Source organism: Pseudophryne corroboree, chromosome 4, assembly GCF_028390025.1.
Source record: "Pseudophryne corroboree isolate aPseCor3 chromosome 4, aPseCor3.hap2, whole genome shotgun sequence".
Taxonomy (NCBI): Eukaryota; Metazoa; Chordata; class Amphibia; order Anura; family Myobatrachidae; genus Pseudophryne; species Pseudophryne corroboree.
The window spans coordinates 655,127,538-655,155,537 of NC_086447.1; the positions used below are offsets into that span (position 1 = coordinate 655,127,538).

Here is a 28,000-nt window from a genome sequence, read left to right on the forward strand (position 1 = left end):
ATCCTATGTCGCAGAGGCCGTCAAGGTCTCAGAAGCGCCCACTATCCCAAATTATTGACAGATACCTACATGGATTCTGACTCCAGTGTCGATTACGATGATGCAAAGTTACAGCCAAGATTGGCTAAATCCATCCGTTATATGATTATAGCTATTAAGGATGTGTTGCACATCACAGAGGAAACCCCAGTCCCTGATAGGAGGGTTCATATGTATGGGGAAAAGAAGCCGCAGGTGACTTTTCCCCCCTCACACGAGCTCAATGAGTTATGTGAAAAGGCTTGGGAATCTCCAGATAAACTGCAGATTTCCAAAAGAATTCTTATGGCGTATACTTTCCTGCCAACGGACAGGTTACGCTGGGAATCTTCCCCTAGGGTGGACAAAGCTTTGACACGCTTATCCAAGAAGGTGGCCCTGCCGTCACAGGATACGGCTACCCTCAAAGATGCTGCGGATAAAAAACAGGAGGGTACCCTGAAGTCTATTTATACACATTCAGGTACCTTACTGAGGCCGGCAATAGCGTCGGCCTGGGTGTGTAGTGCTGTAGCAGCATGGACGGACACCTTATCTGAGGAAATTGATACCTTAGACAAGGATACTATATTAATGACCCTGGGGCATATTAAAGACGCTGTCCTTTATATGAGAGATGCTTAAAGAGACATTAACCTACTAGGTTCTAGAATAAATGCTATGTCGATTTCTGCCAGAAGGGTCCTGTGGACTCGGCAATGGACAGGTGATGCCGACTCAAAAAGGCACATGGAGGTTTTACCTTACAAGAGTGAGGACTTGTTTGGGGAGGGTCTCTCGGACCTGGTCTCCACAGTTACGGCTGGAAAGTCACATTTTTTTGCCATATGTTTCCTCACAGCCTAGGAAAGCACCGTATTACCAAATGCAGTCCTTTCGATCACAGAAAAACAAGAAAGTCCGAGGTGCGTCCTTTATTGGCAGGGGCAGAGGAAAGAAGCTGCACAATACAGCTAGTTCCCAGGAACAGAAGTCCTCCCCGGCTTCCACTAAATCCACCGCATGACGCTGGGGCTCCACAGGCGGAGCTAGGGGCGCGTCTCCGAAATTTCAGCCACAAGTGGGTTCACTCCCAGTTGGATCCCTGGGCAATAGATATTGTGTGTCAGGGATACAAGCTGGAATTCGAGGAGATGCCCCCTCACCGATACCTCAAATCGGCCCTGCCTGCTTCTCCCTTAGAGAGGGAAATAGTGTTAACTGCAATTCACAAATTGTATCTTTAACAGGTGGTGGTCAAGGTTCCCCTCCTTCAACAAGGAAAGGGTTATTATTCGACTATGTTTGTAGTACCGAAACCGGACGGTTCGGTCAGACCCATATTGAATTTAAAATCCCTGAACATGTACCTGAAAAGGTTCCGGTTCAAGATGGAATCGCTGAGAGCGGTCATTGAAAGCCTGGAAGGAGGGGATTTTATGGTGTGTCTGGACATAAAGGATGCATACCTTCATGTCCCAATTTATCCACCTCCTCAGGCGTACCTCAGATTTGTGGTACAGGATTGTCATAACCAATTTCAGACGTTGCCGTTTGGTCTCTCCACGGCTCCGAGAATATTTACCAAGGTAATGGCGGAAATGATGGTACTCCTGCGGAAGCAAGGGGTCACAATTATTCCATACTTGGACGATTTCCTCATAAAAGCGAGGTCAAGAGAGCAGTTGTTGATCAGCGTAGCACGTTCCCTGGAAGTGTTGCGACAACACGGCTGGATTCTAAATATTCCAAAGTCGCAGTTGGTTCCTACGACTCGTCTGCCATCCTGGGCATGATTCTGGACACAGACCAGAAGAGGGTTTATCTCCCGATCAAGAAAGTTCAGGAACTCATGACACTGGTCAGGGACCTATTAAAACCAAAGCAGGTGTCAGTGCATCACTGCACTCGAGTCCTGGGAAAGATGGTGGCATCATACGAGGCCATTCCCTTTGGCAGGTTCCATGCGAGGACCTTTCATTGGGGCTTACTGGACAAATGGTCCGGATCACATCTTCAGATGCTTCGGTTAATCACCCTATCCCCCAGGGCCAGGGTGTCTCTACTGTGGTGGCTGCAGAGTGCTCACCTTCTCGAGGGACGCAGATTCGGCATTCAGGACTGGGTCCTGGTGACCACGGATGCAAGCCTCCGAGGGTGGGGAGCAGTCACACAGGGAGGAAATTTCCAAGGGCTGTGGTCAAGTCAGGAGACTTGCCTTCACATCAACATCCTGGAACTAAGGGCAATTTACAATGCCCTACATCAAGCAGAGACCCCGCTTCGCGGTCAACCGGTTCTGATTCAGTCAGACAACATCACAGCTGTGGCTCATGTAAACCGACAGGGCGGCACAAGGAGCAGGGTGGTGATGGCGGAAGCCACCAGAATTCTTCGCTGGGCGGAGAATCGCGTAAGCGCACTGTCAGCAGTGTTCATCCTGGGGGTAGACAACTGGGAAGCAGACTTCCTCAGCAGGCGCGACCTCCACCCGGGGGAGTGGGGACTTCATCAAGAAGTCTTCGCACAGATTGCAAGTCGGTGGGAACTGCCACAGGTGGACATGATGGCATCCCGCCTCAACAAGAAACTACAGAGGTATTGCGCCAGGTCAAGAGACCCTCAGGCGATAGCTGTAGACGCCCTGGTGACACCGTGGGTGTTCCAATCGGTCTATGTATTTCCTCCTCTTCCTATCGTACCCAAGGTGTTGAGAATCGTAAGAAAAAGAGGAGTGAGAACAATACTCATTGTTCCGGATTGGCCAAGAAGGACTTGGTATCCAGATCTGCAAGAAATGCTCACAGAGGACCCGTGGCCTCTTCCTCTAAGACAGGACTTGTTGCAACAAGGGCCCTGTCTGTTCCAAGACCTACCGCGGCTGCGTTTGACGGCATGGCGGTTGAACGCCAGATCCTAGCGGAAAAAGGCATTCCGGATGAGGTCATTCCTACGCTGATAAAGGCTAGGAAGGACGTGACCGCTCAGCATTATCACCGTATATGGCGAAAATTTGTTGCTTGGTGTGAGGCCAGGAATGCCCCTACGGAGGAATTCCAGCTGGGCCGTTTCCTTCACTTCCTACAGTCAGGAGTGACTTTTGGGCCTAAAATTGGGTTCCATTAAGGTCCAGATTTCGGCCCTATCCATTTTCTTTCAAAAAGAGCTGGCTTCTCTACCTGAAGTTCACACGTCTGTGAATGGAGTGCTGCATATTCAGCCCCCTTTTGTGCCCCCAGTGGCACCTTGGGATCTTAACGTGGTGTTGTTTCCTGAAATCCCACTGGTTTGAACCACTTAAAACGGTGGAATTGAAATTTCTCACGTGGAAGGTGGTCATGCTACTAGCCTTGGCTTCTGCTAGGCGTGTGTCAGAATAAGCGGCTTTGTCCCATAAAAGCCCCTATCTGGTTTTCCATGCGAATAGATCAAAGTTGCGGATCCGTCCACAATTCCTGCCAAAAGTGGTTTCATCTTTTCATATAAACCAACCTATTGTGGTGCCTGTGGCTTCTACTGACTTGGAGGATTCCGAGTTGCTTAATGTGGTCAGGGCTTTGAAGGTTTATGTAGCCAGAAAAACAGATTTTGTTTATCCTGTATGCTTCCAACAAGCTTGGTGCGCCTGCTTCAAAGCAAACTATTGCTCGCTGGATCTGTAACACGATTCAGCAGGCTCATTCTGCGGCTGGATTGCCGCTGCCAAAATCTGTTAAAGCCCATTCCACTAAGAAAGGTGGGCTCTTCTTGGGCGGCTGCCCGAGGGGTCTCGGCATTACAGCTGTGCCGAGCGGCTACTTGGTCAGGTTCAAAAACTTTTGCAAAGTTGTACAAGTTGATACCCTGGCTGAGGAGGACCTTGTGTTTGCTCATTCGGTGCTGCAGAGTCATCCGCACTCTCCAGCCCGTTTGGGAGCTTTGGTATAATCCCCATGGTCCTTACGGAGTCCCCAGCATCCACTAGGACGTTAGAGAAAATAAGATTTTACTTACAGGTAAATCTATTTCTCGTAGTCCGTAGTGGATGCTGGGCGCCCGTCCCAAGTGCGGACTTCTTCTGCAATACTTGTATATAGTAGTTGCTGCAATAAGGGCTATGTTATTGTTGCATCAGGGTTGAACTGATGTTCTGTTGTTGTTCATACTGTTGACTGGGTACGTTTATCACAAGTTATACGGTGTGATTGGTGTGGCTGGTATGAATCTTGCCCTGGATTACCAAAATCCTTTCCTGGTACTGTCAGCTCTTCCGGGCAGTTTCTCTAACTGAGGTCTGGAGGAGGGACATAGAGGGAGGAGCCAGAGCACACCAGAATCTAAATTCTTTCTTAAAGTGCCCATGTCTTCTACGGAGCCCATCTATTCCCCATGGTCCTTACGGAGTCCCCAGCATCCACTACGGACTACGAGAAATAGATTTACCGGTAAGTAAAATCTTATTTTATTAATTAATGTACAGATTTCTAGATAAAAATATACTTATTTGTTAAATCAACAATTTTGGGGAAAAGGCTTTTTTAAAAATAAATTAAAAAAAATCTTTTTTTTTTCCCTACTGTACAAGATATAACTTTATGGTGACTCACTGCTGACTGGTATGGGGAGGCGGGGCTGCTGGGCAATCCTATCAAGGTTAGCTATTGTAGGCCCTTCCTCCCGCCCACCCCCCCCCCAGCCTGGAGTGGTCACATATGATGTAACCACTCCTGGCAAGTTATGTGAAGTTCATTTGTGATTACATAGATTAGATTATAAATAAATCCTTAGCCCATCTAATGTCAATATTGAACTTTGTCACTGGCACTCACGGTCTCCACTGTTTTTGTATTAAATGATTGCACTCTCTGCAGTTTTCGCTCGACTCTAAAGTAGTTTTGTTCAGAAACAAAAATAGAGTAGAATTTGAGTTGTTTTTGTACTTAATGTATAATTTTAATTTTGTCTGCAGGTTTAATAGATCTGACCAACAAAAAGTCGGTGACCAAGCTCTTAGCTCAGTACACCTCGGTTGTCCTCTGGTTTTGTCGTTGTGGTCTCCTACCAGATAATTTAGGTAAGGCCTTAAAAGAAATTGGTTGTTCTGTAATGCAAGACCAATAATGACAGTTGTGCTAAGTTGGGCCTGTACATCTGCCTGTTAATAAGTTTTCTTATTTCCTACATATATATATGTATCATAAATTTAAAATTTTTCCTACACATAAATTTTCTGCTATTTTCTTCCCCCCCCCCCACCCCTGTTACTCCCCCTATTAGATGAAGCACTTCAATTGACCAGACCGTACTACAATTATCAACTAATGCAGCACTACTACACAGAAAGGCGGAAAAAGATGGAACATTTATCTAGGTAGATACAATGTTGCTATTTGTTTTTCAGACAGTTATGTTGCGCTTCAGTGTGTGTGTAGTAACTGTTTTATTGCTGGACATTAGTTGCTCTTCTATAACTTGTTGAGTTGTTAGGTGTTGAGCTACAGCTGAAAAACTGGAGTTTGGTAATAGTAAAACACAGAACACACTTTCTAAAAATGAAATACTAGCTACTTGTGGTATAATAGCAGTTTCTGCCAAACCTGGTATATTGCTGGGGTAACTCAGATCCTGTGTTAGTGTGAAAGGGTCTACCAGGCCCTCCACTCTGGTCACTACCTCAGTTATTCCTGTATGTGATCCGGGTTGCACTGAAACACACTGGTTGTCCCCAAGAGGATGAGGTCATCAGAAACTTGCACATAAAGAAACAGCATGGCACACTGGAAGGACAAGGAGGTGCGTGAGCTTCTGGCAATTTAAGGGGAGCAGCAAATACACAGGCAAAATACTGGGACTGAAGGATACTGAAGGAGTCCAGTGGTTCTCGAACTGTGTGCCGTGACATCCTGGGGTACCGTAAGGCTCTTGTAGGGGGGGTGCCTTGGGTTGATGGTCAAGGACCAAGTCAAATTATTTATGGCTAAAGTGATGGGCAAAACCAGTGCTAGTGGCTGCCAATCATAAAACGTGGACAAAAAAAACGCCACCACTGACCCTAAGGATGACAGGTAGATGCAATGTTACTTGATTTAATAGTTCTCTTACATCCTAGAGGATGGTGGGGTCCACATTAGTACCATGGGGTATAGACGGGTCCCTTGGGAGCCATGGGCACTTTAAGAGTTTAATAGTGCGGACTGACTCCTCCCTCTATGCCCCTCCTACCATACTCAGTTTAGAAAATGTCCCTGGAGGAGCCGGTCACAGCTAGGGGAGCTCTTAGGAGTTTTTTAGTTTTATTATTTTTCTGAGTTAGGTACAGGGAGGCTGCTGGCAACAGCCACCCTGCTTTGTGGGACTTAGGGGGAGAGTAGGAGCCAACTGTAGAAGTTAATGGTTCTCTATCTCCGCTGACAGGACACTAAGCTCCTGAGGGTGCTGATCACAAGTCCACAAGGCGACCGCTCACTTCGCAGCAGTGGTGAGTACAGCGCCGGCGGCCTGGGAAGCGGGTCACCAGCGGGACTGGCGGCACAAGGCTTGGAGCGCAGCTCTGACAGCTGCAATCCGGAAGTCTCAGCGGCGCACTGTGTACGGCGCTGTGAGGGGCGTCCTGGGCCAGAGCAATCGCCCTACACTGGTCACATAATGCTAACAGGGGCTTATCCCGCTGTTAGCAGCAAATTACCTCAGGCCAGTATAAACAACTAAGTCCGGTAAGAAGCACCACTACAGGGGGGGCGAGACTTCTCAGAGCGGATCCAGCACTCGCCATTGCAGATCAACAGAAGGAGACGCTGACAGGGAGCGCTGCCCTCCACATAACTCTAGCATACCTCTGCGGTACCAGGGCGTTTATAGATGGGGGGGGGGGATGAGTGAATTTAGAACTGATTACCCTATTAAGGTTACTCGGTCATCTCCGGGCTTTTACTATATTAACTGCCTACTGGTGCGCTGTGTGGCTGGCTCCTTATACTCTGAAGGTACTCTGGGGGAAACTGTGTCTGACATTTTTCCTGCGTGTGTACTGTATGTGTATTTATCCACATTACCATGTCTAAGGGCTATGTATCCTGTGCAGCAGTGTGTGTATCTTCTCCTGAAGAGTCTATCCCATGTAATCAGGACTGCAATGTGCTTTCCCAGCCTGTCGAATCCGAACCCCCATGGGTGGATTCTTTAAGGGGAATGATGTCACATAATGAGAAAGAGACGCAGTTTTGAGAAAGTCTGTAGAGGGGTTACAGCATTCAGCTTCTACTCCCTCCCATACCCCACCTACATACCCTAAAAAACGTACATTTGGCCAAATAATGCAAGTTGACACGGATACCGACTCTGATACAGGGGACGGTGATGGGGATATGCAGGGGGGTGATACATCCCTTGCTAAGGGGGTGCAGTTGCTGATTGAAGCCATTAGGGATGTTTTGCATTTTACTGAGAAGGTGCCTGAGCCAGAAGAGGAATCTTATTTTACAGAAAATAAGAAATCCTCTCTCACCTTCCCTGCTTCTAAAGAGCTAATCCTGGGAAAACCCAGAGAAAAATTTCCAGATCCCTAAAAGAATTCTCAATGCTTTCCCTTTCCCTGAGGAGGATAGAAAGAAATGAGAATCTCCGCCTATAGTAGACCCTTCTGTATCTAGGTTGTCTAAAAAGGTGGTTTTACCTGTCCCTGGTTCAACAGCCCTAAAGGAGCCGGCTGACCGCAGTATTGAGAATACGCTCACATCTATATACACTGCTACGGGTGTGGCTTTACGGCCCACTATTGCTTGTGCGTGGATTTTTAAAGCCATAGTAAAGTGGTCAGGCACATTACTAGAGGATTTATCTATGGATAGGTGTGACATTGATTTGTTTTTGCGTCACATACAAGATTCTGCAGGGTTCATGGTGGAGGCTGTGAAAGTCCTTGGAATGCTGAATGCAAGGACTACTTCCATGGCAGTATCAACACGCAGAGGACTCTGGCTACACCAATGGACTGCGGATGCAGTATCTATGAAAAGTGTGGAGAACCTACCCTTCACAGGTCAGTCTCTGTTTGGGGTGCGTGGATTTCCACGGCAACTGCGGGCTAGTCAACCTTTCTCCCCTCAGCGGCTCCACCGACTAAGAAATCTTATCCTACATCTACGCTGCAGTACTTTCGGACGCAAAATATAAAACAATTTAAATCCCCTTCCATCATCTTTAGCGGTGGTCGGGGAAAATCCAAAAAACCAGCACCAACATGTTCTCAGGAACAGAAACCAGGTTCTGCTTACTCAAAATCTTTAGCATGACGGTGGTCCTCCTAGCCTGGAGATCGGGCAGGTGAGAGCGAGACTAAAATATTTGTCACATCTGGGCGTCGTCAGGCCTAGACCCCTGGGTGACGTAAATTGTTACCCAGGTCTACAGACTGGAGTTTCAAGAACTCCCACCTCACAGATTCTTCAAATCAGACTTAACAGTTTCGCTGACAGAAAGTGCTATCCTACAGGAAGCCATTCAAAAATTGGTCTAAACAAATGTCATTGTTCCAGTTCCACCTCACCTAAGACACAAGGGTTATTACTCAAACCTGTTTGTGGTGCTGAAACAGGATGGTTCGGTAAGGCCGATTTTAAACCTAAAGTAATTTCTCTGACGTCCTAGTGGATGCTGGGTGCTCCGTAAGGACCATGGGGAATAGACGGGCTCCGCAGGAGATTGGGCACTCTTAAAAGAAAGATTAGGTACTATATCTGGTGTGCACTGGCTCCTCCCTCTATGCCCCTCCTCCAGACCTCAGTTAGAATCTGTTCCCGGCCAGAGCTGGATGCACCTAGTGGGCTCTCCTGAGCTTACTAGAAAAGAAAGTATTTGTTAGGTTTTTTATTTTCAGTGAGATCTGCTGGCAACAGACTCGCTGCTACGATGGACTAAGGGGAGAGAAGCAAACCTACCTGCTTGCAGCTAGCTTGTGCTTCTAAGGCTACTGGACACCATTAGCTCCAGAGGGATCGAACACAGGGCCCGACCTTGATCGTCCGTTCCCGGAGCCGCGCCGCCGTCCCCCTTGCAGAGCCAGAAGACAGAAGAAAAAGACGAAAAACGGCGGCTGAAGACTCCTGTCTTCATTAAGGTAGCGCACAGCACTGCAGCTGTGCGCCATTGCTCCCATAGCACACCACACGCTCCGGTCACTGGTGGGTGCAGGGCGCTGGGGGGCGCCCTGGGCAGCAATTAGATTACCTTTTGGCACAATTAGCACATAATACAGTGTATAACACTGTATATGTGCAAAAAACCCCGCCATTAACATTATAAAAAAGCGGGAGAAGCCCGCCGCTGAAGGGGCGGGGCTATCTTCCTCAGCACACCAGCGCCATTTTCTCTTCACAGCTCCGCTGGAAGGACGCTCCCCAGCCTCTCCCCTGCAGTATCCATACAACAAGGGTAAAAAAGAGAGGGGGGGCACATAAATTTAGGCGCAAAATTGTGTATAATAGCAGCTATTGGGAAAATTCACTCAGTACAGTGTAAATCCCTGTGATATATAGCGCTGTGGTGTGTGCTGGCATACTCTCTCTCTGAATCCCCAAAGGACTTGGTGGGGTCCTGTCTTCAGTCAGAGCATTCCCTGTGTGTGTGTGGTGTGTCTGTACGACTGTGTCGACATGTTTGATGAGGAGACTTACGTGGAGGCGGAGCAGGAGCCGATAAGTGTGATGTCGCCCCCTACGGGGCCGACACCAGAGTGGATGGATATGTGGAAGGTATTAACCGACAGTGTCAACTCTTTACATGAAAGGTTCGATGACGTAACAGCTGTGGGACAGCCGGCATCTCAGCCCGCGCCTGCCCAGGCGTCTCAGAGGCCATCAGGGGCTCATAAACGCCCGCTACCTCAGATGGCTGACACAGATGTCGACACGGAGTCTGACTCCAGTGTCGACGAGGACGAGACAAATGTACAGTCCACAAGGGCCATCCGATGCATGATTACGGCAATGAAAAATGTGTTGCACATTTCTGACATTAACCCGGTTACCACTAAAAAGGGTATTATGTTTGGGGAGAAAAAGCAGCCAGTGACTTTTCCCCCATCTGATGAGTTAAATGAATTGTGTGAAGAAGCGTGGTGTTCCCCTGATAAGAAACTAGTGATTTCTAAGAGGTTACTGATGGCGTACCCTTTCCCGGCAACGGACAGGTTACGTTGGGAGACATCCACTAGGGTGGACAAGGCGCTCACACGCTTATCTAAAAGGGTGGCACTGCCGTCTCAGGATACGGCCGCCCTAAAGGAGCCTGCAGATAGAAAGCAGGAGGCTATCCTGAAGTCTGTATATACACACTCAGGTACTATACTGAGACCTGCAATTGCTTCAGCATGGATGTGTAGTGCTGCAGCAGCGTGGTCTAATACCCTGTCAGATAACATTGATACCCTCGACAGGGATAATATTTTGCTAACCATAGAGCATATAAAAGACGTCGTCTTATATATGAGGGATGCACAGAGGGATATTTCCCGGCTGGCATCTAGAATTAATGCAATGTCCATTTCTGCCAGGAGAGTATTATGGACTCGGCAGTGGACAGGTGATGCTGATTCTAAAAGGCACATGGAGGTTTTGCCTTATAAGGGTGAGGAATTGTTTGGGGATGGTCTCTCGGACCTCGTATCCACAGCAACAGCTGGGAAGTCGACTTTTTTACCTCCGGTTCCCTCACAGCCTAAGAAAGCACCGTATTATCAAGTACAGTCCTTTCGGCCTCAGAAAGGCAAGCGGGTCAGAGGCGCATCCTTTCTGCCCAGAGGCAAGGGGAGAGGGAAAAAGCTGCACCAGACAGCCAGTTCCCAGGAGCAAAAATCCTCCCCTGCTTCCACTAAGTCCACCGCATGACGCTGGGGCTCCACAGGCGGAGCCAGGTGCGGTGGGGGCGCGTCTCCGGAACTTCTGCGACCAGTGGGTTCGCTCACAGGTGGACCTCTTGGTTCTACAAGTGGTATCTCAGCGATACAAGCTGGAGTTCGAGGCGACTCCCCCTCGCCGTTACCTCAAATCAGCCTTGCCAGCTGCTCCCAGGGAAAGGGAGGTAGTAATAGCGGCTATTCGCGAGCTGTACATTCAGCAGGTGATAATAAAGGTCCCCCTCCTTCAACAGGGACGGGGTTACTATTCCACAATGATTTCTGCTGTTCTTGGGCATGATTCTGGGCACAGAACAAAAGAAGGTGTTTCTCCCGTAGGAGAAGGCCCAGGAATTCTCATCTCTGGTCAGGGACCTCCTGAAACCAAAACAGGTGTCGGTGCATCACTGCACGCGAGTCCTGGGAAAGATGGTAGCTTCTTACGAAGCAATTTCCTTCGGCAGGTTCCATGCAAGGATCTTTCAGTGGGATCTGTTAGACAAATGGTCCGGATCGCATCTTCAGATGCATCGGTTGATCACCCTGTCCCCGAGGGCCAGGGTGTGTCTGCTGTGGTGGCTGCAGAGTGCTCATCTTCTCGAAGGCCGCAGATTCGGCATACAGGACTGGGTCCTGGTGACCACGGATGCAAGCCTCCGAGGTTGGGGGGCAGTCACTCAGGGAAGAAACTTCCAAGGACAATGGTCGAGTCTGGAAACTTCCCTACACATAAATATTCTGGAACTAAGGGCCATTTACAACGCCCTGAGTGAAGCAGAGCCCCTGCTTCAAAACCAACCAGTGCTGATTCAGTCAGACAACATCACGGCGGTCGCCCATGTAAACCGCCAGGGCGGCACAAGAAGCAGGATGGCAATGGCAGAAGCCACAAGGATTCTTCAATGGGCGGAGAATCACGTGCTAGCACTGTCAGCAGTGTTCATTCCGGGAGTGGACAACTGGGAAGCAGATTTCCTCAGCAGACACGACCTACACCCGGGAGAGTGGGGACTTCATCCAGAAGTCTTCAAGATGATTGTAAACCGTTGGGAACGGCCACAGGTGGACATGATGGCGTCCCGCCTCAATAAAAAGCTAAAAAGATATTGCGCCAGGTCAAGTGACCCTCAGGCGATAGCTGTGGACGCTCTAGTGACACCGTGGGTGTACCAGTCTGTTTATGTGTTCCCTACTCTTCCTCTCATACCAAAGGTACTGAGGATAGTAAGAAAGAGAGGAGTAAGAACTATACTCATCGTTCCGGATTGGCAAGAAGAACTTGGTACCCAGAACTTCAAGAATTGATCTCGGAGGACCCATGGCCTCTGCCGCTCAGACAGGACCTGCTGCAGCAGGGGCCCTGTCTGTTCCAAGACTTACCGCGGCTGCGTTTGACTGCATGGCGGTTGAACGCCGGAGCCTAATGGAAAAGGGCATTCCAGATTAAGTCATTCCTACGCTGATAAAAGCTAGGAAGGATGTGACAGCAAAACATTATCACCGCATATGGCGAAAATATGTTGCTTGGTGTGAGGCCAGGAAGGCCCCAACAGAGGAATTCCAGCTGGGTCGATTTCTGCACTTCCTACAGTCAGGAGTGACTATGGGCCTAAAATTGGGATCCATTAAAGTCCAGATTTCGGCTCTGTCTATTTTCTTTCAAAAAGAACTGGCTTCACTGCCTGAAGTTCAGACGTTTGTTAAGGGAGTGCTGCATATTCAGCCCCCCTTTGTGCCTCCAGTGGCACCTTGGGATCTCAATGTGGTGTTGGATTTCCTGAAATCACATTGGTTTGAGCCTCTTCAGACCGTGGAGTTGAAGTATCTCACGTGGAAGGTAGTCATGCTGTTGGCCTTGGCCTCAGCTAGGCGTGTGTCAGAGTTGGCGGCTTTATTATGTAAAAGCCCATATCTGATTTTCCATATGGACAGGGCAGAATTGAGGACTCGTCCCCAATTTCTCCCAAAGGTGGTATCAGCGTTTCATTTGAACCAACCTATTGTGGTGCATGCGGCTACTCGGGACTTGGAGGATTCCAAGTTGGTAAACGTAGTCTGGGCTCTGAAAATCTATGTTTCCAGGACGGCTAGAGTCAGAAAAACTGACTCGCTATTTATCCTGCATGCACTCAACAAGCTGGGTGCTCCTGCTTCAAAGCAGACTATTGCTCGCTGGATCTGTGGCACGATTCAACTTGCACATTCTGCGGCTGGACTGCCGCATCCTAAATCTGTAAAATCCCATTCCACGAGGAAGGTGGGCTCTTCCTGGGCTGCTCCCCGAGGGGTCTCGGCTTTACAACTTTGCCGAGCTGCTACTTTTGCAAAATTCTAGAAGTTTGATACCCTGGCTGAGGAGGACCTTGAGTTTGCTCATTCGGTGCTGCAGAGTCATCCGCACTCTCCCGCCCGTTTGGGAGCTTTGGTATAATCCCCATGGTCCTTACGGAGTACCCAGCATCCACTAGGACGTCAGAGAAAATAAGAATTTACTCACCGGTAATTCTATTTCTCTGACGTCCTAGTGGATGCTGGGAACTCCGTAAGGACCATGCGGGCTCCGCAGAAGACTGGGCACTCTAAAAGAAAGATTAGGAACTATCTGGTGTGCACTGGCTCCTCACTCTATGCCCCTCCTCCAGACTTCAGTTAGAATCTGTGCCCGGCTCGAGCTGGTTGCACACTAGGGGCTCTCCTGAGCTTCTAGTAAAGAAAGTATTTGTTAGGTTTTTTATTTTCAGTGAGATCTGCTGGTAACAGACTCACTGCTACGAGGGACTAAGGGGAGAGAAGCGAACCTACCTGCTTGCAGCTAGCTTGGGCTTCTAGGCTACTGGACACCATTAGCTCCAGAGGGATCGAACACAGGCCCAGCCTCGGTCGTCCGGTCCCGGAGCCGCGCCGCCGTCCCCCTTGCAGAGCCAGAAGCAAGAAGATCTTCACGGAAATCGGCGGCTGAAGACTCCGGTCTTCATTAAGGTAGCGCACAGCACTGCAGCTGTGCGCCATTGCTCCCTGTTCACACCACATACTCCGGTCACTGATGGGTGCAGGGCGCTGGGGGGGGGCGCACTGGGCAGCAATTAGAGTACCTTAAAGTGGCTAATCACACACAATATAACCTAAGAAGCTATATATGTGTATAATACCCCTGCCACATTATTATTATAAGAGCGGGAGAAGTCCGCCAAAAAAGGGGCGGGGCTATCTCCCTCAGCACACTGGCGCCATTTTCTCTTCACAGTGCAGCTGGAAGACAGCTCCCCAGGCTCTCCCCTGCAGTTTCCAGGCTCAAAGGGTTAAAAAGAGAGGGGGGGCACTAAATGTAGGCGCAAACTGTATATAAAAAGCAGCTATAGGGATAAATCGCTTTTTGTTAGTGTAAATCCCTGATTAAATAGCGCTGTGGTGTGTGCTGGCATACTCTCTCTCTGTCTCCCCAAAGGACTTTGTGGGGTCCTGTCCTCAGTCAGAGCATTACCCTGTGTGTGTGCTGTGAGTCGGTACGACTGTGTCGACATGTTTGATGAGGAGGCTTATGTGGAGGCGGAGCAGGTGCCGATAAATGTGATGTCACCTCCTGCGGGGCCGACACCAGAGTGGGTGGATATGTGGAAGGTATTAACCGACAGTGTCAACTCCTTACATAAAAGGCTGGATGACGTAACAGCCGTGGGACAGCCGGCTTCTCAGCCCGCGCCTGCCCAGGCGTCTCAAAGGCCATCAGGGGCTCAAAAACGCCCGCTACCTCAGATGGCAGACACAGATGTCGACACAGAGTCTGACTCCAGTGTCGACAAGGTTGAGACATATACACAATCCACTAGGGGCATCCGTTGCATGATTGCGGCAATGAAAAATGTGTTACACATTTCTGACATTAACCCAAGTACCACTAAAAAGGGGTTTTATGTTTGGGGAGAAAAAGCAGCCAGTGTTTTGTTCCCCCATCAGATGAGTTGAATGAAGTGTGTGAAGAAGCGTGGGTTTCCCCCCGATAAAAAACTGGTAATTTCTAAAAAGTTACTGATGGCATACCCTTTCCCGCCAGAGGATAGGTCACGTTGGGAGATATCCCTTAGGGTGGATAAGGCGCTCACACGTTTGTCAAAAGGTGGCACTGCCGTCTTAGGATACGGCCACCTTGAAGGAACCTGCTGATAAAAAGCAGGAGGCGATCCTGAATTCTGTATTTACACACTCAGGTTATATACTGAAACCTGCAATTGTCTCAGCATAAATAGTGCTGCTGCAGCGTGGTCTGACACCCTGTCAGATAATATTAATACGCTAAGACAGGGATAATAATATTTGCTAACATTGAGCATATTTAAGACGTTGTCTTATATATAAAGGATGCACAGAGGGATATTTGCCGGCTGGCATCCAGAATTAATGCAATGTCCATTCTGCCAGGAGGGTAGTAGAAACCCGGCAGTGGACAGGTGATGCTGCATTTAAAAGGCACATGGAGATTCTGCCTTATAAGGGTGAGGAATTGTTTGGGGATGGTCTCTGGGACCTCGTATCCACAGCAACAGCTGGGAAGAAAAATTTTTACCTCAGGTTTCCTCACAAAAGCCTAAAGAAAGCACCGTATTTTCAGGTACAGTCCTTTCGGCTTCAGAAAAGCAAGCGGGTCAAAGGCGCTTCCTTTCTGCACTGAGACAAGGGAAGAAGGAAAAAGCTGCACCAGTCAGCCAGTTCCAGGATCAAATATCTTCCCTCGCTTCCTCTGAGTCCACCGCATGACGCTGGGGCTCCACAGGTGGAGACAGGTGCGGTGGGGGCGCGTCTCGGGAACTGCAGGGATCAGTGGGCTTGCCCACAGGTGGATCCCTAGGTTCTGCAAGTAGTATCACAGGGATACAGGCTGGAGTTCGAGACGACTCCCCCTCGCCGTTGCCTCACATCAGCCTTGCCTGCTGCCCTCGGAGAAAGGTAGTACTGGCGGCAATTCACAAGCTGTACTTCCAGCAGGTGAAATCAAGGTACCCCTCTTTCAACAAGGCCGGGGTTACTATTCCAAAATGTTGTGGTACCGAAACCAGACGTTTCGGTGAGACCCATTCTAAAATTGAAATCCTTGAACACTTATATACGAAGGTTCAAGTTCAAAATGGAATCGCTCAGGGCGATTATTGCAAGCCTGGAAAATTTCAGGGTATCACTGGACATCAAGGATACTTACCTGCATGTCCCTATTTACCCTCGTCACCAGGTGTACCTCAAAATTGTTGTACAGGATTGTCATTACCAATTCCAGACGTTGCCGTTGGTCTGTCCCCGGCACCGAGGGTATTTACCAAGGTAATGGCCGAAGTACTTATCCCGTACTTGGACGATCTCCTTATAAAGGCGAGGTCCAGAGAGCAGTTGTTCGTCGGAGTAGCACTATCTCGGGAAGTGCTACAACAGCACGGCTGGATTCTGAATATTCCAAAGTCACAGCTGGTTCCTACGACGCGTCTACTGTTCCTGGGTATGGTTCTGGACACAGAACAGGATAAAAAGGGTTTCTCCCGGAGGAGAAGTCCAAGGAGTTGGCGTCTCTAGACGGAGACCTCCTAATACAAATACAGGTATCGGTGCATCTATGCACGCGAACCTTGGGAAAGATGGTAGCTTCTTACGAAGAATTTCCATTCGCCAAGTCCCATGCAAGGATCTTCCAGTGGGATCTGTTGGACAAGTGGTCCGGGTCGCATTCTCAGATGCATCGGCGGATAACCCTGTCTCCAAGGGCCAGGGTGTCGCTGTGGTGGTGACTGCACATCTTCTAGGGGGCCGCAGATTCGGCATACAGGACTGGGTCCTGGTGACCACGGATGCCAGCCTTCAAGGCTGGGGGGCAGTCACACAGGGAAGAAACTTCCAAGGCCTATGGAAAAGTCAGGAGACTTCCCTACACATAAATGTTCTGGAACTTTGGGCCATTTACAATGCCCTAAGTCAGGCTAGACCCCTGCTTCAACACCGGCCGGTGCTGATCCAGTCAGACAACATCACGGCGGTCGCTCATGTAAACCGACAGGGCGGCACAAGAAGCAGGATGGCGATGGCAGAAGCCACAAGGATTCTCCGATGGGCGGAAAATCATGTGTTAGCACTGTCAGCAGTGTTCATTCCCGGAGTGGACAACTGAGAAGCAGACTTTCTCAGCAGACACGACCTCCACCCGAGAGAGTGGGGACTTCATCCAGAAGTCTTCCAAATGATTGTACACCGTGGGGAAAGGCCACAGGTGGACAGGATGGCGTCCCGCCTCAACAAAAAGCTAAAAAGATATTGCGCCAGGTCAAGGGACCCTCAGGCGATAGCTGTGGACGCTCTGGTAACACCGTGGGTGTACCAGTCGGTGTATGTGTTCCCTTCTCTGCCTCTCATACCCAGGGTAATGAGAATAATAAGAAGGAGAGGAGTAAGAACTATACTCATTGTTCCGGGTGGCCAAGAAGAGCTTGGTACCCAGAACTCCAAGAGATGATCTCAGAGGACCCATGGCCTCTGCCGCTCAGACAGGACCTGCTGCAGCAGGGGGCCTGTCTATTCCAAGACGTACCGCGGCTGCGTTTGACGGCATGGCGGTCGAACGCCGGATCCTGAAGGAAAAGGGCATTCTGGAGGAAGTTATCCCTACGCTATTTAAAGCTAGGAAAGAAGTGAACGCAAACCATTATCACCGCATATGGCGGAAATATGTTGCGTGCTGTGAGGCCAGTATGGCCCCAAAGCAGGAATTTCAGCTAGGTCGTTTTCTGCACTTCCTACAAGTCAGAGGTGACTATGGGCCTAAAATTGGGTTCCATTAAGGTCCAGATTTCGGCTCTATCGATTTTCTTCCAAACATAGAACTGGCTTCACTGCCTGAAGTTCAGACTTTTGTTAAGGGAGTGCTGCATAGTCAACCCCTGTTTGTGCCTCCAGTGGCACCGTGGGATCTCAACGTAGTGTTGGGTTTCCTGAAGTCGCATTGAGTTGAGCCACTTAAATCCGTGGAGCTACAATACCTCACATGGAAAGTGGTCATGCTGTGGGCCGTGGCGTCGGCCAGGCGTGTATCAGAATTGGCGGCTTTGTCATACAAATGCCCTTATCTGTATTCTATATGGATAAGGCGGAATTGAGGACTTGTTCCCAATTCCTTCCTAAGGTGGTATCAGTTTTTCATGTGAACCAACCTATTGTGGTGCCTGCGGCTACTTGGGACTTGGAGGATTCCAAGTTTTCTGGACGTAGTCAGGGCCCTGAAAAGTATATGTTTCCAGGACGGCTGGAGTCTGGAAAACTGACTCGCTATTTATCCTGTATGCACCCAACAAGCTGGGTGCTCCTGCTTCTAAGCAGACTATTGCTCGCTGGATCTGTAGCACGATTCAACTTGCACATTCTGCGGCTGGAATGCCGCACCCTAAATCTGTGAAAGCCCATTCCACGAGGAAAGTGGGCTCTTCCTGGGCGGCTGCCCGAGGGGTCTCGGCTTTACAAATTTGCCGAGCTGTTACTTGGTCGGGTTAAAACACTCTTGCAAGTAGTGATGAGCGGATTCGGTTTTACTCTGTTCTCAAAACGGCATCTTATTGGCTCACGGATGTCACGTGTTTTGGATAGCCAATAAGATGCCGTTTTGAGAACCGAGTAAAACCGAATCCGCTCATCACTACTTGCAAGAGTCTACAAGTTTGATACCCTGGCTGAGGAGGACCTAGAGTTTGCTCATTCGGTGCTGCAGAGTCATCCGCACTCTCCCGCCCGTTTGGGAGCTTTGGTATAATCCCCATGGTCCTTACGGAGTCCCAGCATCCACTTAGGACGTTAGAGAAAATAAGATTTTACTCACCGGTAAATCTATTTCTCGTAGTCCGTAGTGGAGGCTGGGCGCCCATCCCAAGTGCGGATTGTCTGCAATACGTGTATATAGTTATTGCCTAACTAAAGGGTTATTGTTGAGCCATCTGTTGAGAGGCTCAGTTGTTATCATGCTGTTAACTGGGTATAGTATCACGAGTTATACGGTGTGATTGGTGTGGCTGGTATGAGTCTTACCCGGGATTCAAAATCCTTCCTTATTGTGTCAGCTCTTCCGGGCACAGTATCCTAACTGAGGTCTGGAGGAGGGTCTTAGTGGGAGGAGCCAGTGCACACCAGGTAGTCCTAAAGCTTTCTTTAGTTGTGCCCAGTCTCCTGCGGAGCCGCTGATCCCCATGGTCCTTACGGAGTCCCAGCATCCACTACGGACTACGAGAAATAGATTTACCGGTGAGTAAAATCTTATTTTTTACCCCTACTTGAGGGAATTCAAATTCAAGATGGAGTCTCCGAGAGCGGTGATATCAAGTCTGGAGGAGGGGGAATTTTTAGTATCCCTGGATATCAAGGATGCGTGCCTTCATATTCCGATCTGGCCGCCTCACCATGCTTATCTCAGATTTGCGTTGCTGGATTATCACGATTGGTTCCAGGCACTGCCGTTTGGCCCCTCCACTGCACCGAGAGTGTTCACCAAGGTCATGGTAGAAATTATGCTACTTCTCCGCAGGCAAGGAGTGAACATAATTCCATATCTGGACGATCTCCTGATAAAAGCATAGTCCAGGGAGAGATTGTTGCAGAGTTTTGCTCTCGCAAATCATGGTTGGATCCTAAACCTTCCAAAGTCACATTTGGAACCAGCAAGGAGACTGCCCTTCCTGGGGATGATACTCAACACGGAAGTTCAGAGGGTGTTTATACCGGTAGTGAAAGCGTTGGTGATTCAATCAATGGTAGGGGATGTCCTCAAGCCAGCCTGGGTATCGGTTCATCAGTGCATTCGCCTTCTGGGTAAGATGGTAGCCTCCTACGAGGCTCTCCAGTACCGAAGATTCCATGCAAGGTCCTTCCAACTGGATCTCCTAGACAAATGGTCGGGATTACATCTCCACATGCACCAGCGGATACGCCTGTTGCTGAAAGCCAGAATTTTGCTTCTCTGGTGGCTGCAAACTTCTCAGCTACTAGAGGACCGCAGGTTTGGGATTCAGAATTGGATCCTTCTAACCACGGATGCAAGTCTCAGAGGTTGGGATGCGGTCACCCAAGGTTAACTTCCAAGGAAGGTGGTCACGTCTGGAATCCATGCTTCCGATAAACATTCTAAAACTAAGGGCCATATACAACGGCCTTCTACAAGCGGCACATCTTCTGCAAGATCAGGCCATTCTGGTTCAGTCGGACAATGTAACGGCAGTGTCCTACATACACCGACAGGGCGGAACGCAGAGCAGAGCGGCAATGACAAAGGTAACAAGAATCCTCCTCGGCGCAAAAAAGCACGCAGTAGCGCTATCACAATCTTCATTCCAGGAGTGGACAACTGGGAAGCGGACTTCCTCAGCAAACACGATCTCCTTCCAGGAGAATGGGGCCTCCATCCAGAGGTGTTCTCAGAGGTGACAAGGGCGTACCTCAGGTAGACATGATGGCCTCTCTCCTCAACAAGAAGCTTTGCAGGTACTTCTCCAGGTCGAGAGACCCACAGGCAGTGACTGTGGGCGCACTGGTAACTCCGTGGGTGTTCTGGTCAGTGTATCTCTTCCTTCCACTCATCCCAAGAATTCTCAAGCTAATAAAAAGAACGAGTTCAGGCTATCCTCATTGCTCCGGACTGGCCAAGAAGGGCTTGGTATGCAGATCTTCTGGAGTTACTGCTGGAAGATCCGAGGACCTTCTTCAAGAGGGGCCGTTCGCTTTTGAAGACTTACAACGGCTACGTGTTATGGCATGGAGGTTGCATGCCAGATCTTAGCTCGGAAGGACATTCCGAAAAAGGTCATTCCTACCCTCATTCAGGCTAGGAACGAAGTTACGTCTAGACATTACCATCGAATTTGGAAAAAGTATGCGTCTTGGTGTGTATCCAAGAAATATCCCCACGGTGGAGTTTCAGCTAGGACGGTTTCTCCACTTTCTGCAGGCGGGTGTGGATGTGGGCCTACGCTTGGGCTCCATAAAAGTCCAGATTTTGGTCTTGTCCATTTTTCCCCCAGAAACAATTGGCTGCCCTCCCTGAGGTTCTGACTTTCTTGAAAGGGGTTCTGCACATCCAATCTCCCTTTGTGCCTCCTACGGCACCTTGGGATCTTAATTTGGTGCTTCAGTTGGTTCGAACCTTTGCAGGAGGTGGACTTCAAGTTTCTTACTTGGAAGGCGGTCACGCTGTTGGCATTGGCATCTGCTAGACGTGTGTTGGAATTGGGTGCTTTGTCTTGCAAGAGCCCCTATTTGATTTTCCATGAAGATAGGGCTGAGCTCAGAACGCGTCACCAGTTTCTTCCTAAGATTGTGTCAGCTTTTTATGTCAACCAACCTATTGTGGTGCTACTGACTGCCCAATTACCTCAAAGTCCTTAGATATGGTGTGGGCTTTTAAAATTTATGTGAAGCGAACTTCTCGTCACAGGAAGTCGGACGCTGTATTTGTCCTTTATAATCCCAACAAGGATGGGTGCCCTGCTTCTAAGCAGACGATTTCTCGTTGGATCAGGTTAACTATCCAGCATGCTTATTCTTGTGTACAAAATCTGTTAAGGCCCACTCTACTCTACTCGTAAAGTGGGTTCTTCCTCGGCGACTGCCCGCGGTGTCTCAGCTTTACAGCTTTGCCGAGCAGCTGCTTGGTCTGGGTCGAACACGTTTGCTAAATTCTAGAAGTTGGTTACTTTGGCCTCTGAGCACCTAAAGTTTGGTCAATCTGTTCTGCAGGAACCTCAGCACTCTCCGTCCCGTACTGGGAGCTTTGGTACATCCCCATGGTACTAATGTGGACCCCAGCATCCTCTAGGACATAAGAGAAAATAGGATTTTAATAACCTACCGGTAAATCCTTTTCTCGTAGTCCGTAGAGGATGCTGTGCGTCCGCCCAGTGCTTCGTATTCCTGCGTTTACTTGATTCATTATTGTTTCAACCGTTGGTGAATTGTTCCAAGTTGGTTAGCTTGGATTTCCTTTTTCCTTCTGAATCTCACCACTATCTGTGTATTTCCTTCCTCGAAGTATGTCCATCTCCTCGGACACAGTTTCTAGACTGAGTCTGGTAAGAGAGGCATAGAGGGAGGAGCCAGCCCACACTGTTAAACTCTTAAAGTGCCAGTGGCTTCCAAAGGACCCGTCTATACCCAATGGTACTAATGTGGACCCCAGCATCCTCTACGGACTACGAGCAACGGATTTACCGGTAGATAATTAAAATCCTATTTTCCCCACAAATATATTAATGATAAAGCTTTTCTATCATCCCAGGTCATAGGTCTGCAAACTCTGTTCTCATTACCCCACACACTGCATGTTTTGCAGGTCTCCTCACAGAATCACAAGTGAAATAACTCCACCTGCGGACCTTTTAAATAGTGTCTGAGTAATTAATACACCTGTACACCTGCTGGATTACCTGCAAAACATGCACTGTGTGGGTTAATGAGGACCGAGTTTGCAGACCTATGGCCTAGGTCAGGCCTGGCCAACCTGTGGCTCTCCAGCTGTTTTGAACCTACAAGTCCCAGCATGCCCTGCCACAGTTTTAGCATTCCCTAATAACAAAACTGTGGCAGGGCATGCTGGGACTTGTAGTTTCACAACATCTGGAGAACCACAGCTTGGCCAGGCCTGGCCTAGGTGGATACTGGGATTGTGTAGTATGGTGTATGGAGCACCGTGGGCACTTAGTAGTTAAATTTCTTAAGAGTGCAGGGCGTCCTCCTCCCCTATACCACACCTGCTCATGGGAAGGTAGTCTGTTTGCAACTTAACAAGAATCAAGAACATGTACAGGAGAAAAAAGATTGAAAGAGGCTGGTGCGGTCAAGAGAATGGGGCAAGGAGTGCCAGAAGAAATGGCCCTTCACAAAAGGGAGCGTGAGAGTGTGTGCCCAGTGTCCACCACGACTTCAGGAAAATAAGGATTTTTCAGGAAAGATAAAAATACCCTTTTGTCTTATCAGCCTAGGTGTTCTGTAGGACATGTTAAAGAAAATTTAGATAATAGAACACAAGCGCTCCACAGATAAAACCAGTTCACCCTCTATTCACCACAAAAAAACATAAGAGGATAATACCGTCTTTGTTATGTGGTATCAACTTCACAATTAGCTGATGGTATGTTCACAATGCCTTTTTAAGGTTACCATCTGTAATAAATTGTGTCCCCTTCATACAATATGAGAGCTAGTTCGTTTTAGCTCATAAAGGGGAACACATTAAGAACAATAATAGTGCAAATTATCGTTTTTAAAAACACACAGGTTTTAATGACAATAATACACTTACAAACATAGAAGATAAAAGCGCATATCACAGAATTCCCACTCAGGTAATAGCAGCAATCTTCGGAAAATCCTCATTTGTCCCAGGTAGAATTTTGGGTTGGGTTCGTCTGACGAAGGACGATGACGTCTGAAACGCGTTAAGCGTGCTGCTCTCCCATTCATCATCACCCCATCTCAGAGCTGTTTTTCTGGATATCCTGCTGTTTCCTTGTTCCGGAGCTCGGCACAGCCAACCCAAAATTCTACCTGGGACAAATGAGGAGGACCTGATGCCCAAAGGGCGCATCGGCCAAGGCAAAGGTTTAAAATTGTAGAATTTGATGAATGTTGTCGTGGTGGAACACGTAGCCGCCTTGCAAATCTGCTCAGCAGAAGCGCCGCGGCAAACTGCACAAGAAGGCCCAACCGATTTTGCATGGAGTAAGCTACTACGGATTCTGGAACCTGCTTTCCAGCCAGCAAGTTAGCAGGGCTTATGTCAATACGTATACAATGTGCCAAAGCGTGTTTTAGAGGTTGGCCCGTCTCGCTTATGGACATACAAAAAGGAATCTGATTTGCGGAAGAACTGAGTTCTGAGTGTATAAGTCCGGAGGACATGCACAAAGTCCAAAGTGACCAAGGACGAATCCTGGACATCTGACGTGGCAGGGGATAAGGACAGAACCAAAATCTCCTGAGAGATGTGGAACTCAGTTTTTCTTCTTACAGCCATCTCTATCACAGTTAAGCAGAACTGCTCGATCCATGTGAAAATATTTATCAAAACAATATTTAAAGAAGACACATGAAAGACGCTGGCTGTAAATTAAAATTTTAATATACATTTCTCCTTTTTATTCACACACCTTACAATCTGTATTTTAAATATTTTTTGTACAAAGTGACCACACTGGACACATTTTTTAATACTTTTAAAATGTATCCTCCTCACCAGGCTTATCTGAGATTCTCGATTCAGGATTGCCATTACCAATTCCAGACGTTACCTTTCGGTCTCTACATGACGTCGAGGGTATTCATCAAGGTGATGGCGGAGATGATGGTCCTCCTTCGTCAGAAAGGAGTCCATATAATCCCTTATCTGGACGACCTTCTGATAAAGGCGAGATCCAGGGAGCAGTTATTACAAAACATATCCCTCTCCCTGTCAATTCTCCAACAACACGGGTGGATCATAAATTACCCAAAGTCACAGTTGGAACCGACGACAAGGTTGTCTTTCCTCGGGATGATTCTGGACACAGAAGTTAAGAGAGTATTTCTTCTGCTGGAAAAGGCTCTGGAAATCCAGAAAATGGTAAAACAGATATTGAAACCATCAAATGTGTCGATCCATCAGTGCATACGGTTGTTGGGGAAGATGGTGGTGGGCTACAAGGCTATACAGTTTGGCAGGTTCCATGTCACAGTATTCCAGTGTGACCTGTTGGACAAGTGGTCGGGGTCACACCTACACATGCACAGAAAGATAATCCTGTCGTCAAAAACCAGGATTTCTCTCCTGTGGTGGTTGCACAGCTCTATCCTGCTAGAGGGACGCAGGTTTGGGAATTAGGACTGGGTCCTAGTAACCACGGATGCAAGTCTCCGAGGCTGGGGAGCAGTCTCTCAGGGAGAAAACTTACAGGGACGTTGGTCAGCCTGCCTTCACATAAACGTTCTGGAGCTAAGAGCCATTTACAACGGCCTTCAACAAGCGGTACATTTTCTTCAAGACCGTTCCGTGCAGATCCAGGCGGACAATGTAACAGCAGTCGCATACATAAACAGGCAGGGCGGAACGAAAAGCAGAGCGGCAATGACAGAGGCGACAAAAATTCTCTGCTGGGCAGAAAAACATCTACAAGCTCTGTCGGCAATATTCATTCCGGGAGTAGACAACTGGGAAGCAGACTTCCTCAGCAGACACGATCTCCATCCAGGAGAGTGGGGCCTCCACCAAGAAGTCTTCGCAGAGGTGACAAGTCTTTGGGGAGTTCCTCAAATAGACATGATGGCGTCTGGTCTCAACAAGAAGCTTCAGAGATACTGTTCCAAGTCGAGAGACTCTCAAGCAGTAGCAGTGGATGCACTGGTGACACAGTGGGTGTTTCCGTCAGTGTATGTTTTCCCTCCACTTCCGCTGATCCCAAAAGTACTCAGGATCATAAGAAAGACAAGGGTTCGAGCAATCTTCATTGCCCCAGACTGTCCAGGAAGGGCTTGTTACCCAGATCTTCAGCAATTACTCATAGGAGATCCTCGGCCTCTTCCTCCTCGCGAGGAGCTGCTGCAGCAAGGGCCGTGTGTGTACCAAGACTTACCGCGGCTACGTTTGACGGCATGGCTGTTGAGCGCCGTATCCTAGCCAGGAAGGGTATTCCTAAGGATGTCATCCCCACCCTTATTCAGGCCAGAAAGGGAGTAACGTCAAAACATTACCACCGTATTTGGAGAAAATATGTGTCTTGGTGTGAATCCAAGAAAGCTCCTACGGAAGAGTTTCACTTAGGACGTTTTCTCCATTTTTTGCAGGATGGTGTGGAGACGGGCCTACGATTGGGATCAATCAAGGTCCAGATTTCGGCCTTGTCAGTGTTCTTCCAAAAAGAATTGGCCTCTCTTCCAGAGGTACAGACCTTCGTGAAAGGGGTTCTGCACATCCAGCCTCCATTCGTGGCACCATGGGACCTTAACGTGGTATTGCAGTTCCTTTAATCGGATTGGTTTGAGCCTCTAAAAAAGATAGAGTTGAAGTTTTTCACTTGGAAAGTGGTGATGCTTTTGGCATTGGCATCCGCAAGGCGGGTGTCTGAATTGGGGGCCTTGTCTCACAAGAGCCTTTACCTGATTTTTCCATGAAGATAGGGCAGAGTTGCGAACTTGCCAACATTTCTCTGACGTTCTAGTGGATGCTGGGTACTCCGTAAGGACCATAGGGTATAGACGGGCTCCGCAGGAGACTGGGCACTCTTAAAAGAAAGATTAGGTACTATATCTGGTGTGCACTGGCTCCTCCCTCTATGCCCCTCCTCCATACCTCAGTATCTGTGCCCGGCCAGAGCTGGATGCACTCTAGGGGCTCTCCTGAGCTTCCTAGAAAGAAAGTATTTGTTAGTTTTTTATTTTCAGTGAGATCTGCTGGCAACAGACTCACTGCTACGTGGGACTGAGGGGAGAGAAGCGAACCTACCTGCTTGCAGCTAGCTTGGGCTTCTTAGGCTACTGGACACCATTAGCTCCAGAGGGATCGAACACAGGCCCAGTCCTCGGTCGTCCGGTCCCGGAGCCGCGCCGCCGTCCCCCTTGCAGAGCCAGAAGAACCGAAGAGAAGTTGAAAATCGGCGGCTGAAGATTCCGGTCTTCATTAAGGTAGCGCACAGCACTGCAGCTGTGCGCCATTGCTCCCTCTACACACCACACACTCCGGTCACTGATGGGTGCAGGGCGCTGGGGGGGGCGCACTGGGCAGCAATTAGAGTACCTTAAAGTGGCTAATCACACATAATACAGCTAATAAACTGTATATGTGCATAATCCCCTGCCATAAAGCATATAAAAAAGCGGGAGAAGTCCGCCGAGAAAGGGGCGGGGCTATCTTCCTCAGCACACCGGCGCCATTTCTGTTCACAGCTTCGCTGGAAGGCAGCTCCCTAGACTGCAGTTTCCAGGCTTCAAGGGTAAAAAAGAGAGGGGGGGCACTAAATTTAGGCGCAAACTGTGTATAATAAGCTGCTATAGGGAAAAATCACTCACTTTAGTGTAAATCCCTGGTTATATAGCGCTGTGGTGTGTGCTGGCATACTCTCGCTCTGTCTCCCCAAAGGACTTGGTGGGGTCCTGTCCTCGGTCAGAGCATTCCCTGTGTGTGTGCGGTGTGTCGGTACGGCTGTGTCGACACGTTTGATGAGGAAGCTTATGTGGAGGCTGAGCAGGTGCCGATAAGTGTGATGTCACCCCCTGCGGGGCCGACACCAGAGTGGGTGGATATGTGGAAGGTATTAACCGACAGTGTCAACTCCTTACATAAAAGGTTAGATGACGTAACCGCAGTGGGACAGCCGGCTTCTCAGCCCGTGCCTGCCCAGGCGTCTCAAAGGCCATCAGGGGCTCAAAAACGCCCGCTACCTCAGATGGCAGACACAGATGTCGACACGGAGTCTGACTCCAGTGTAGACGACGATGAGACAAATGTACAATCCACAAGGGCCATCCGTTGCATGATTACGGCAATGAAAAATGTGTTGCACATTTCTGACATTAACCCGGCTACCACTAAAAAGGGTATTATGTTTGGGGAGAAAAAGCAGCCAGTGGTTTTTCCCCCATCGGATGAGTTGAATGAAGTGTGTGAAGAAGCGTGGGCTTCCCCTGATAAGAAACTAGTGATTTCTAAGAGGTTACTGATGGCGTACCCTTTCCCGCCAGAGGACAGGTCACGTTGGGAGACTTCCCCTAGGGTGGATAAGGCGCTCACACGCTTGTCAAAAAAGGTGGCACTGCCGTCTCAGGATACGTCCGCCTTAAAGGAGCCTGCTGATAGAAAGCAGGAAGCTATCCTGAAGTCTGTATAAACACACTCAGGTACTATACTGAGACCTGCAATTGCTTCAGCATGGATGTGTAGTGCTGCAGCAGCTTGGTCCGATACCCTGTCAGATAATATTGATACCCTCGACAGGGATACTTTTTTGCTAACCATAGAGCATATTAAAGACGTCGTCTTATATATGAGGGATGCACAGCGGGATATTTGCCGGCTGGCATCTAGAATTAATAAAATGTCCATTTCTGCCAGGAGAGTATTATGGACTCGGCAGTGGACAG

At 48.8% G+C, this 28,000-nt stretch overlaps 1 protein-coding gene across 2 annotated transcripts in view; it reads left to right on the plus strand.

Annotated features, from left to right (window-relative positions):
• Positions 1-28,000, plus strand: part of AHCTF1 (AT-hook containing transcription factor 1) — a 648,646-nt gene that overhangs the window by 307,513 nt on the left and 313,133 nt on the right. For both annotated transcript variants that reach the window (XM_063917783.1, XM_063917782.1), the window contains exons 16-17: positions 4,967-5,071; positions 5,275-5,368. In XM_063917783.1, the coding sequence (XP_063773853.1) occupies positions 4,967-5,071; positions 5,275-5,368 (199 nt within the window). The remainder of the gene's footprint in view (positions 1-4,966; positions 5,072-5,274; positions 5,369-28,000) is intronic.